This window comes from Panthera uncia (assembly GCF_023721935.1).
Source record: "Panthera uncia isolate 11264 chromosome A3 unlocalized genomic scaffold, Puncia_PCG_1.0 HiC_scaffold_11, whole genome shotgun sequence".
Classification (NCBI taxonomy): Eukaryota; Metazoa; Chordata; class Mammalia; order Carnivora; family Felidae; genus Panthera; species Panthera uncia.
The window spans coordinates 79,707,895-79,720,390 of record NW_026057578.1 but is presented as its reverse complement, the minus strand read 5'-3'; the positions used below and the strand labels follow the sequence as shown (position 1 = coordinate 79,720,390).

General features: G+C 36.7%; 1 protein-coding gene across 2 annotated transcripts in view; it reads left to right on the top strand.

Annotated features, from left to right (window-relative positions):
- The window catches only part of PELI1 (pellino E3 ubiquitin protein ligase 1), a 61,704-nt gene that overhangs the window by 32,119 nt on the left and 17,089 nt on the right, over positions 1-12,496 (top strand). The window contains exon 2 of one of the 2 annotated variants that reach the window (XM_049650307.1): positions 10,700-10,838. In XM_049650307.1, the coding sequence (XP_049506264.1) occupies positions 10,768-10,838 (71 nt within the window). In that variant the 5' untranslated portion in view covers positions 10,700-10,767. Of the gene's footprint in view, positions 1-9,382; positions 10,839-12,496 lie in introns of those variants that run through there. The other variant, XM_049650308.1, reaches the window with a different exon arrangement.

Sequence of the window (12,496 nt, the reverse complement as noted above, 5' to 3'; positions counted from 1 at the left end):
AATTAAAGGGCTATTTTGTGCGTTCTATTTTTGTGTCTTTTTTACTTTTTATTTTGAAGTAACTTTAGCCTTACTGAAAAATTGGAAAAATAATTCAGCAAGTTTACATACACCCTTTACTCAGCTTCCTCCAATGTAAACAGTGTATGTAACCAGATTTTATTTATCAAAACCAGGAAATTTACACTGATACAATACTATTAACTAAACTATAGCCCATATTCAAATTTAACCAGTTTTCCACTAATGTCCTTTTTCTGTTCCCGGATCCAGTTCATGATCCCATGTCCGAGATAGTTATTGCATCTCCTTAACCTTTTCCAGCCTGGGAGTTTCTCAGTCTTTGTCTTTTATGACTTTGGCACTTTGAGTGAGTACTGATAGTTATTTTGTGGAAATATTGTCTGTCAATTTGTTTTGGTCTGATGTTTTCTGGTAATTAGATTGAGGTTATACATTTTTTTTGGCAACATACCATGGAAAGAAGTGATGGGTCCTTGGTGCATCATAATCAAGGGATACATGATCTCAAAATGTCTTATTATGGATAATGTTATCCTTGATTACTTGGTTAAAATGGAGTCTGTCAGGTTTTCCCCACTATGAAGTTTCTGTTTTCTCCTGTATAAGTAATAAATGTCTTAGGGGAGATATTTTGAGACCATTGTTGTTGCTTTTTTTAAAATGCATACAACTTGGTCAGCGTTTCAAGAAAAATAAAGACTAGAGGAACCCAGAAATATCTAGGAGTAATTTAACTGTCCAAAATAATTATTACTTAATACTCTTTTTGGAAGAGCCCACAACCTACAGAAGATTAATATGGTTTACTCCTAAAGATTAAAAAGATGACCGTGGAGGGGCACCTGGGTGGCTCAGTCGGTTAAGTGTCCAACTTCAGCTCAGGTCATGATCTCACCATCCGTGAGTTTGGGCCCCGCGTCAGGCTCTGTGCTGACAGCTCAGAGCCTGGAGCCTGTTTCAGATTCTGTGTCTCCCTCTCTCTCTGCCCCTCCCCCACTCAGGCTCTGTCTCTGAAAAATGAATAAATCTTAAAAAAAAAAAAAAAGATGACCATGGACTCATTGTTGCATTTTTTAATGGTTGGGAAAGTGGTTGGGAAAAATCCATTTTATTCATTTTTTTGCCATGTTTAAATTTTACCCAAGGGACTTTTAAATACAACTTTAAACAATTGATTGAATTACTGAGAAAATTAAAATGGCTAGTCAGTATTGTAGTTTATTTCCATGTTAGGACAGTAGAATTTATGTAAGCTCTGTTTAATATTTTATAGTAGGAAGAGTTGGGGGGTTTTCTTGTGTGTTGTTTGGTTTCCCATTGTAGTTCTCTCCCGTGTACCCACCACCCACGTATAGTTTTAAACTCAATTATTTCAGCAGTTCCAGAGAACTAGCTAGAGTTTGAGTTGTAACAACCTTAGTTTCTTATCTATAAAATAAGGGTTGTAATAGTTCCTACCTCATAAGTTTGTTCTGAGGATTAAATCAGTTAATACATGTAAAGTGCTTAGGACAGTGCTTGGCACAGGGACAGAACCCAGTAAGTGTTAGCCACTATGAAAAAAAAAAAAAAGGTAGCATAAGCATGAGTTGACTGCCAGTGTTGGGTGCTGACTTTAGAAAATGATAGAATTTTCCATGAGTATACTTTTATCCGATGTTTTTGTTCCAAATAGCTATCAAATCCCACTGAATTTGCTGCTTTCTGCAGACTTTTGTTCAGGACTTTAGTGGTTAAACCTAGGGGAATTTCTAGTCTTGCTTTCTGAGAAGCATATTATCATTTTTGGAACTTTGGTAATCTGAAAGGGTCGCATACAGGCCAAGTATGGGCAGGAACAGAACAAATGTTTGAGACCTTAGTTGTGTCTTTTTAAAATACGTTTCTACGTATACGAGATTAAGTGATCATCGAGGTCAGCCAGTCAGGAATACTGCCTTGCAGTTTTTTCTTGCTTGTCCCTTTTTAGGGAGTACATGAAGGTGCTTGCCTATAAGCTATCTTGACACTTTTAATACATGTTTTTCTTCCTGGTGGTACCAGGGATTTGCTCTGGTGTAATACCCTGCTTTTCACCTGAGGTTACTTTCTCCCTTTTCCTTTTTTAAACAACCATACAAAGTCCATTTCATTTACTGAAGTTTTTATTGTTCATTGCTACCAGGAAACAGGATTGACAAATTAAGTGAGCAGTAAGGAAGTGACAAAGTTATTCAACAGACTCAAAAAACACTAGTCATAGTTGCATAGTTGTTACTAGTCTATACTGGAGTGTAATTTGTTTAGTTTATCTTACCCAGCTATACTTTCTCGTCTCTCTCCTAAATGGTCCCATAATAGCGCCTTTTATTCTTATGTAGGAATTAGCCCCCACCTCCCAATCTTGGGTGGGATTTGATTGGTGGTGTCAGAAAACCCAGATAACTTATAGGAGCCACAGTCTCTCCATTTATAAAATGGGGGCAAATGATTATACTTGACATAGTTGTGATAGAAATTAAATGAGTTAATGTGTGTTGTATTAACATATGGGTTTCAGTTCTAGCTTTGCCAGATATTACCTGTTTGACCTTGAACCCAGTCATTGGCCTTTCTGACTGACACACTCAGTTCCCTTATCTGGCAAATGGAGTTAATAAGACTTTGCTACCTAATTCACAGGGCTATTGTGAGGGTCAAGTAAAATAATCTTATGTGAAAGCACTTTGCTAATTAACATTCTGTGCCAGTGCAAGATAGACTTTAATCCAAGGTTGATTCACATTGACACCCCTTTTGATTTAAAAAGATTTCCCCATGCTTTCCAAAGCTTGCTTTTAATTTCTCTAGATATGGGTCCCCTAGGTCAGAAAGATAATTGCTTATCTGGCCTTCACAGATTAGCCTTTCTCTAAATGTCAGACTACCCAGCAGTGGCCTCTAAAACTACTTCTGTGGCCACCCCAACTTCAGTCCCTTTCCTTCAACTACTTGAGAGAGGTTGCTACAATATTAAGATATTTTAAATACACAGAAATATTAATAATTAATCATCAGGGTAAGATGATAGTTCTTTAGTTTTCACTTCCAGCCACTCTTATCGACTAACAAAATACTGAAACTGCAGCTACCTTCTAAGCCATTGCCTTCACTAACACAAGGCTTGGTAATAATCCTTTAAGACATCAATATGATGATGTAAGAAAGCAAATATGTATTAAATATCTTACTTTGTGCCAAGCACTATGCCAAAATAGGGGAAATCCCCCTCCTAAAACAAATTGTCCTCCTCAATTTGAGATTCGAACAGTGGTTCTCATAGGGTGAGGGGTGGGAAGGAGAGTAAGAGATGGGGGGAGGGTGGGAAGGTGGGACATTTTTGATCATTGCAACTAGGAATGCTACTGGCATGTAGAGGGTGTAAAGGCCAGGTATTACAGAACCTCCTGTGGTGAACAGGCCAGCCACCCACAATGTCAAAATATCAGTAGTGCCAAGGTTGGGAAACCCTAGTTTAGAGGAGCAAATACTGTCTGTGTGGGAAAGATGTTAACTGCTTTCCCATCAGGATGAAAATAATGTTATCCCTATAGGTGGTAGAATATCAGCATGTCATTTGGCTGTCCTAACAGGGAAGACTTGGGTGTTTGCACGTGGGGTGCCCTGTATCTTGGGAAGCAGAACATGGACTTTACTTCCTCCATTGCTGTGTTAAAAGTAAAAAGTCACTGACAGGCAGTAGTAACCTCATACTCCATTGTTTCTTTTTTCTTCCCTTTTATGGATGAATGCTGTTTATTAATCCTGCCGATTGTAAAAGAAGGAAGAAGATGATTAGATTTTCACTCATCAAGAAACTGCTATAAATTCACCTCCCTTCAATCATCAGCTTAATTGGTTTCATAAAATGGCTCCATCACAAACATACCAAAACAGTTCTGTTTGAGTCATCCTTTTGAAATCAACCAAAGGGGAACTCTAGTGTAGCTGGGAATCTGTTTCATTAGAGACAATATATGCAATCCACATTATGTTTTTCACCATAAAGAAGCATTTCATGTTTTAAAACATTTTCCTTTTTCTTTTTTTTTTTTCCTCAGCAGTCTTTATGCCTACTCATTTCCCCTTCAAAATAGAAGTGTTCAGAAGATTATGTAAACATCTACCTAAGATTGGTTTTGTTTTTTGCTTAGTGTTTGTTTTGCTTTGTATTTTTTCAGGGCAGGAATTTTGTATTTGTGTTTAGTAGGTAGTAAGCAAAAGTCTGTGTGCAATGTAGATAATAAAAGAAAAAATGTGTAATGTTGAGAGGGCAACCTGAACAAAAAAGATTGATTTCCCAGTTTTCCTTCTTTAAGTGAAACTGACAATTATATGTTATAGAAAGTGATCCCTTTGGGAAGAGTTGATGTTAAAACAATTGTATTTCACTGGCTTTTATTTATTTTTTTTTTAATTTTTTTTTTTAACATTTATTTATTTTTGAGACAGAGACAGAGCATGAACGGGGGAGGGTCAGAGAGAGAGGGAGACACAGAATCTGAAACAGGCTCCAGGCTCTGAGCTGTCAGCACAGAGCCCGACGCGGGGCTCGAACCCACGGACCGTGAGATCATGACCTGAGCCGAAGTCGGCCGCTTAACCGACTGAGCCACCCAGGCGCCCCAACTTCACTGGCTTTTAAACAACAAATGATTAGAATGTTTTATTAGTCAAAGTAATGAGACTATTTCTAAGAAATGTATATTTTATTGCTCATTTTTTTTAATGTTTTCTCAGCCTATACAGAAAATAACACTGGGGCCCCTGGGTGGCTCAGTTGGTTAAGCATCTGACTCTTGGTTTCGCCCTAGGTCATGATCTCATGGTTCATGAGTTCAAGCCCCATGTCAGGCTCTGTGCTGCCAGCGCAGGGCCTGCTTGGGGTTCTCTCCCTCCCTCCCTCCCTCTTTCTGGCCCTCCCCTGCTTGTGCTTTCTCTCTCAAAGAAAGAAAGAAAGAAAGAAAGAGAAAGGGGGGGAGGAAGGAAGAAAAGAAAGAAGAGTTGAAAAAAGAGGGAAGGAAGAAAGAAAGGAAGGAAGGGAGGAAGAAAAGAAAGAAGAGATGAAAGAAGAGGGAAGGAAGAAAGGGAGGAAGGAAGAAAAGAAAGAAGAGGAGGGGGAAAAAAGAAAAGGAGGGAAGGAAGAAAGAATACTATTCTAGAATAGGTTTCTTTAAAAAAATTTGTTGAACTTGGGAAGGCCCCTGCTGATGAGAACATGCTCGCTTTTTAAGGATCAAGCGGAGGTTTAAAATAATAGGTATTATAGAAAACAGTTTTACTATTTTAGCAAGATTTTTTTTCTGTCATTTTTTTCCAGTCTCAGAATTAAGGGCATTATTTAGTATTATTTTTGTTAGATCATCACATTAGGATAGAACTGAATATATGTGGTCAGACCAACTAACTTAATTGAATATCAACAGGTGGAGCCAGTAATTGAGTCATTAGAATTTATACATTTACTCATTTCATGTTCTCAAGTGATTGAATTTAGGAATTAATTTTGAAGAATTCCATATCTTATTTAGATTTTAAATACAGAGAATATACAAAGAGAATGAGTGCAATATCACTGTCTAGCAACTGGGTTTTGTTAAAGATTCTGAACTATTGTGAAAATCATGACTCTTCAGAACCTAATATAAAGATTCTAACAACTTCTTTCCAACAGTCACCTATCAACATGTTTTAGAATTGTAATAGAAGGTTCCTGGAGAAGTAGCTATCATGGCATATGTTATTCATAGTTTAAGAATGCCAGTTTATATAGCATTGACCATTTAAATTTAAGAAAACTGTTTTATCTTGGGTCATTTAAGTGTATGAACAATACTACTAAAGTGTTTTATTATAGGTTTCAGATTATTAGATACAGAAATAGAAGCCAAGTTTGAGTGTGTTCCTGTGATTGAAACTTTGATATCACTGATAAAATATCCCCAAATCAAGCCTTCTAATGTATCTAAGCAGACTAAGAATAAGTATAATTGGAAATCTATTGTTTTTCTTGGCTAATTAGGCCAAGGGCTCCAGGAAGTATAAAATGGTGAATGTATGCTAGCCCTACTCTAGTTATTTGTCAAAACTAAAAATTGTTCCTTTTGCTGTAGAGGCAATGGGCCAAATCTATGTAGTCCTATATGTACATTACTTGTAAATTCTTATGTTAGAAGATGGTCTCATATTTTTTTACAGCTCCAAAATGCTCTTCATTCTCCTTTAGTCCCATCATTTTTAGAGATGAGGAAACATTGCTTTGTTCAAAGAGAGCTAGAACTAGAACATAGGCTAATACTTGCTAACCACGCTACGTGCTAGTGTCAGCCAAATATGGGCATCCATTTCTATCACTTCCAGATTTCAGATCACAGTACTAATACTATTTAATACCATTTAAATTGCTTACCTCTTTAAAGTTTATTTTAAAAGGAACATTTTACTACTATAAATGGAAAATTATCACTTCCTAAAAATACAAAGTAACTCTAAAAAGGAGTCCAAATCAAGACAAAGCTATGCTATTAAAATTTAATTTAAACTTTAAATTTAATTCTTATTATTACATTTTTAATTCTTGCTGTTCTTGGTCAGAAATGTGTCAAAGCGGTGTTTTCCTGTTTGATGGCAGTACCTTAATTGTCTAATAAGAAAGGCACAGTTAAAGCTTCTAATTAAGCTTTGCTTAGCTTTTTGTTATAATAGGATGCTTCTTTATGGGGGAAATAAGAAGGTATGAATTCTTGTTCATATTAAAGTATGATTTAACATAGATCAGAAGGTCTTGTTAGATGGAACCAAAATTGTTCTTTAGTTAATTTGAATTAATTCGTTTTAAAACTCTTAAATTTTTACACTGAAGATTTTAGTTAGCTTTATATTGTTTCTTTTTCCAAATGAGGGATATGATCAGAATAGTTTATTTTACTGAAATAAAACATTTCTCTGGGGAGAAATTCATCTGGGGAGATGCAGGGAGTTTATAGTGTATCTGAATGGAGGAGATATGTTTTATTTAAATAGTTCTTAAGCATGGGGGTACCTGGTTGGGTCAGTTTGTTGCACGTCCAGTTGGGTCAGTTTGTTGCACGTCCACCTCGGCTCAGGCCATGATCTCACGGTTCATGGGTTCAAGCCCTGGGTCAGGTTCTGCACTAACTGCTCAAAGCCTGGAGCCTGCTTCAGATTCTATGTCTCCCTCTCTCTCTGCCCCTCCCCTCTTTGTCTCTCAAAAATAAATAAACATTTTAAAAAAGTAATAAATAGTTCTTAAGCATGTTTTATTTCTTTAAAATAATTTAGTGTTTTTTAAATTTACTAATAAAAATTAGTGTGTTTATCTGAATTGTTGGTCTAGATGTGTATTTCAGTTACAAGAGATAAAAGAGGGTGAAAATGGCTAAGCCTTTTCCTTTTGCTTGTTCTCATTCATTGGGCTACAAATAGTCTGTGTTGTCTTCTCTCTGAAAGTGCTGCTATAGAAGCTGTATTTCACTGTACTGTAGAAAGGCATTTTTTTTTTTTCATGAGTTTCCTATGAAAACTGTTGGTGGATGTAAAAAACCAGGAGACTTTCATGGGTTAGCTAGTAAGAGTTTTGTTGTAAAACCTTTGTAACAGGTCTAACAAGAAGACCATAAAGAGAATAGATGTAGGAATACCTGATCCCATTAAACTGCTGATAAAGTAGACAGGCTAGTATTATGAGGATTGTTTATAGTAGCAGTTTTTGTGGCTTATCAGAAGTGTTAGTGTTGTTTTCCCTATGTGTGTCAAATTTATATTTTTTAATAAGGCTTTTTTTCTCTTTCTTTTCTTTTCTTTTCTTTTCTTTTCTTTTCTTTTCTTTTCTTTTTTTTTTTTTTTAAAGAGTGAGAGCACTGGGTGGGAGGTGAGGGGAGAGAATCTTAAGGAGGTTCCATGCTTAGCACAGAGCCTGATGTAGGGTCTCAATCCCATGACCCTGAGCTGAAATCAGGAGTCAGATGATCAACTGATTGACTCACCCAGATGCCCCTTAAATTAAGCTTTTTAATTTGAGGTCATTATAGATTCCTATGCAGCCAGAAGAAATAATACAGAGATTTTGTATACCCTTTACACAATTTTCCCCAATGGTAATATCTTGCAAAACTACACTGGTAAAGATACAGAACATGTCCATTCACCACAGGGGTCCTTCCTATTGTCCTTTGTAGCCATACCTACTTCCCTTTTACTCCCACCCCCTCCTTAACTCCTAGCAAGAATTTATCTGTTAACCATTTCTATAGTTCTGTCATGTCAAGAATGTTACATGAATAAAATCATTTGTGTAACCCATTAAGGTTGGCTTTTTTTACTCAGTATCATTCTCTAGAGATTCATCCATGTTATTTCATATACCAGTAGTTTGTTCCTTTTTATTGCTGGATACTATTTCACGGCATAGATGTATGACAGTTTAATCATTCACTCAGTAAAGAATATCTGGATTGTTCCCAGGTTTTGGCTATTATGAATAAGGTTGCTATAAAGATTCATGTACAGGTTTTGTAACATAAGTCTTCATTTCTCTAGGATAAATGTCCAGGTGTGCCATATATAATTGTCTTAAATATTTCCTTTACATACATTTAGAACCACATCAGATGGTGTTAATTTTTGCTATAACTTTCAGACATAATGTAGAAATTCAAGGAAAGGAAAACGTATTGTATTTACCCGTACTTTCACTTACCATGTTGTTTCTTCTTTTCTGATGTTCTAAGGTTCTTCTCTTTTATCATTTCTCTTAGAGAATTTACTCTAGCCATTCTATTAGAGTAGATCTGTTGGTGACAAATTTTCCCTCACCTGAGACTGTCTTGATTTCTCCTCCATTTTTGCTGGGTATAAGATTCTGAGTTGACAGTTGTTTTAGCACCTGAAAAAAATAAGCTACTTTCTTATGGCTTCCATAGTTTCTGGTAAGAAATCCACTCTCATTCTAATTGCTCTTCCCCCCTCCCCCTCGCCCCCTAAGTAAGATGTAATTTCTCTTTCTTTCTGATTGCTTTCAAGATTTCTTTCTTTCTCTTTCTTTCTTTCTTTCTTTCTTTTCTTCTTCTCCTTTCTTCTTTCTTCTTTCTTATTCTTCGCCTATTTTCTCTCTTGTTAAGATTAGGTAATTTCTATCTTCTGGTTCACTGATTCTTTATTATGTCCCTTCTATTCTGCTGGTGAGCCCATCCTAAAAAGTGAGCTTTTAAATCTTTTTTTTTTTTTTTGTCAAGACTTTCTATTTTTTGTTTGTTTGTCCCATATATGTTTGTGATTGCTTACTAAAACATTTTTATCATAGTTGGTTTAAAATCTTTGTCAGGTAATTCTGACATCTCTGTCATCTCAGCTTTGATATCTATTGATTATTCTTTTTGCATTGTCTTAAAAATCTTTCTAGTTCTTACTATGATGAATGGTTTTCTATTGAAACCTAGACGTTTTGTCATTATGTTCTGAGACTCTGGATGTTATTTAAATCTGCTTCCACTGTCTTTTTCTGACACTGCTTTGGCAGGGGAATAGGGACTGCCTCCTTATTACTGCCAGGTAGACCTAGAACTCCAGGTCCCATACTCAGCCTTCATTGACACCCAAGGGAAGGAGATCCTTGTTACTGTCAGATGAGGGTGGAAGTCCAGGCTCCCCATATGGTCTCCACTGACATAGCTAGAGTAGGGGTGAAGACATGTTACCAACCAGGAGGGTGGAAGTCCTGACTCCCTACTTGGCTGCCCTTACAAATACCTTGGTTGTCAGGAGCAAGGGACTCTTCATTATGGCCTTCTGAGGTGGAAGCCAAGGCTCCCCATTTGGCTCTTGCTTGTGTGGGCAGTGGTAGGGCCAGTGATTTCTGTGGTGATTGGCTGCAGTAGACTAGCTATTGTCAAAACCTGTCTTGCTAAGGCTGCCCCTTTCTCCTTCCTTTAACTAGAGTGAACAAGCTTTGGAGGTGGCTTTTTTTTGTCTCTGCCAATTGACATTTCCAGATTGCTGGATTCTCTTCAGCTCTAAATCTGGGATATATTAAGCAAAAAGAAAACCCAGAGAACTCAGCACTTTGTCGTTCCTTGTGCCCCAAGGTCCCTAGCTGGTCACCTTCTCTACTTTTCAGAGTCTTCCTATATTTTATATATAATATCCAGAGTTTTTAGTTGTAGTTAGTGCAAATAATAGGGAAAAATACTCCTACTCTATCTTCCTAGAAGTGGAAATTTCCAAATTTACATTTTTAAACTATTTAAACAGTTGGACCAAATATATAACCACCCTTTGGAAAAATGTCACACACCTTCTATATAATGTGATATATTTTGCATAATATTGTGCTCACAAGGACTGCTAGAAAATAACATCTTTATTTTAATTTTTCTTAATGTTTACTTATTTTTGAAAGAGAGGCAGAGTGTGAGCAGAGGAGGGACAGAGAGAGAGGCAGACAGACAGAATCTGAAGCAGGCTTCAAGCTCTGAGCTGTCAGCATAGAGTCCCATAAGGGACTCGAACCCATGAACTGTGAGATCATGATCTGAGCCAAAGTTGGATGCTTACCCAGCTGAGCCACCCAGGTGCCCCAACATCTTTATTTTAACTGAAATTCATTGTTCATATTATTAATGAAAGCTTTTCCCTCTAGGAGATAATGCTAAAGGTGTCCAAGGCTCCTGACCAGTGAACAAAGATTTGAGAAAGACAGCCAAGCTCATGTTTTCTCCTGATCAAGAAAATCATCCATCCAAAGCACCAGTAAAATATGGTGAACTCATTGTCTTAGGGTAAGTTTTCCCCATCTGATGACACATAAAACTGAATAATAGGTAGTAATTTTGGCATCTAAATCAAACCTTTTTAGAATGTATTTCCTACCTATTTCCAAAAACAATTTAGAGCTACAAGGTAATATTATCTCAAAATAATGTTGATAATATTAAATCAAGAAACTCTTTCAATTCTCATTTTTATGCCATCTCTTATAAGTGCTCTAATATGCATAAATTTTGCCTCACCCTCACCCCCAGAAAGCACAAATCCTCTTAAGATAAAATAGTGTATTTATCTAAAGTCATATAGTCATTACATTTGTCTTCCCTATCCCATCTTTTAGAAAAGTTTGCCTCAGCTGTCTTTACCAAAATCCCTTCCCCCCTTGAGGTCATTTCACATAGGTTAGCATTTATTTGTTACTTTATACCTCTGAGGAAGTTGTTGCTTTGTGCTTATGGCCCTGTGCTGCTTATGATAGGGTTGTATAGACATAATGATACGATGACTTTGAAGGCCAGGATCTCACTACTTATTTGCTTCCTAAGTATTCTCATCCATTTACATAAACACAATCTAAAGATTGAGGAACAAATGATTCCATTATTTCAATTTATTTAGTCTAAACTTGCATTAATCAAAACAGAGACACAATATTAGTCTACTAGCTAGAAATCTCAGAAACTAGAAATTGCAAAATTTACTTTCCCTTTCTCTTCTGTCTAGAAAACAGCTCTCTGTACATTACAACATGCTTTAGAATCAGGTTGGTACAAGTTCTTGTTTAAGTGAGAATGTGTCCATTGTTTCAGATGAGAGAGTAAAAGAAACTAGACAGATCATATGGAGTTAATGACCTTGACTGGAAGTCAGGAATGCTACATTCCAGTGCCTATTCCAACATTGCTAGTTATATATGACCTTGGGCAAGTTACTTAACCATTCTAGGCGTTAGGTTGCTCTTTGGTAAAATGACAGACAAGATCATCTAAGACCCTTTGAGACCTAAAAATAAAAACAACTTAAAAGATTAGAAACTTATGTAGTAACTACAATGTTACAATTTCAAATCACATAGATCTTAATGTATTAATAACAAACAGCTTTTAAGTACCAAAAAATATTCCAAATTAAATTCTTCTGCCAGGAAATTTGAGTCCTTTGAAGACTAGAATTGATTTTTTTTTTTTTTTTTTAATGTGCATAAACACAAGCAGTAGAGGGGCAGAGTGAGAGGGAGAGAGAAAATCCCAGGCAGCGATTCAACTTCCAGGAGTTGGATACTCAACTGACTGAGCCACCCAGGCATCCCTGAAGACTAGAATTTAAAATTGAGTATATGGTTTAAACTGTCTTTCTTAGCCCAGCAGTTTCTCATTTAACCCTCAGTTAGTGGTTGTCTCTGCATTGGCACTCTTGGTATCTTAAAATACAAATAATACTTTTCAGCCCCCTAGGAGAAATAAAGCTGGATATGGTTGTCAGTTTGGTGTTGTCACTACTTAGAAAAGAGCTTTGAGCGATGGTAACACAATGAGGGAGGGGAGTATATTCCCAGAAGAGAAACAAGTCATGCAACTTGGCAGACAGAAGGGTCAGGTACCCACAGTGGGTCTGGTGGCAACACACATCCTGGAATGAGTAGTACATTAACTAAGGGGCACTGCTCTGA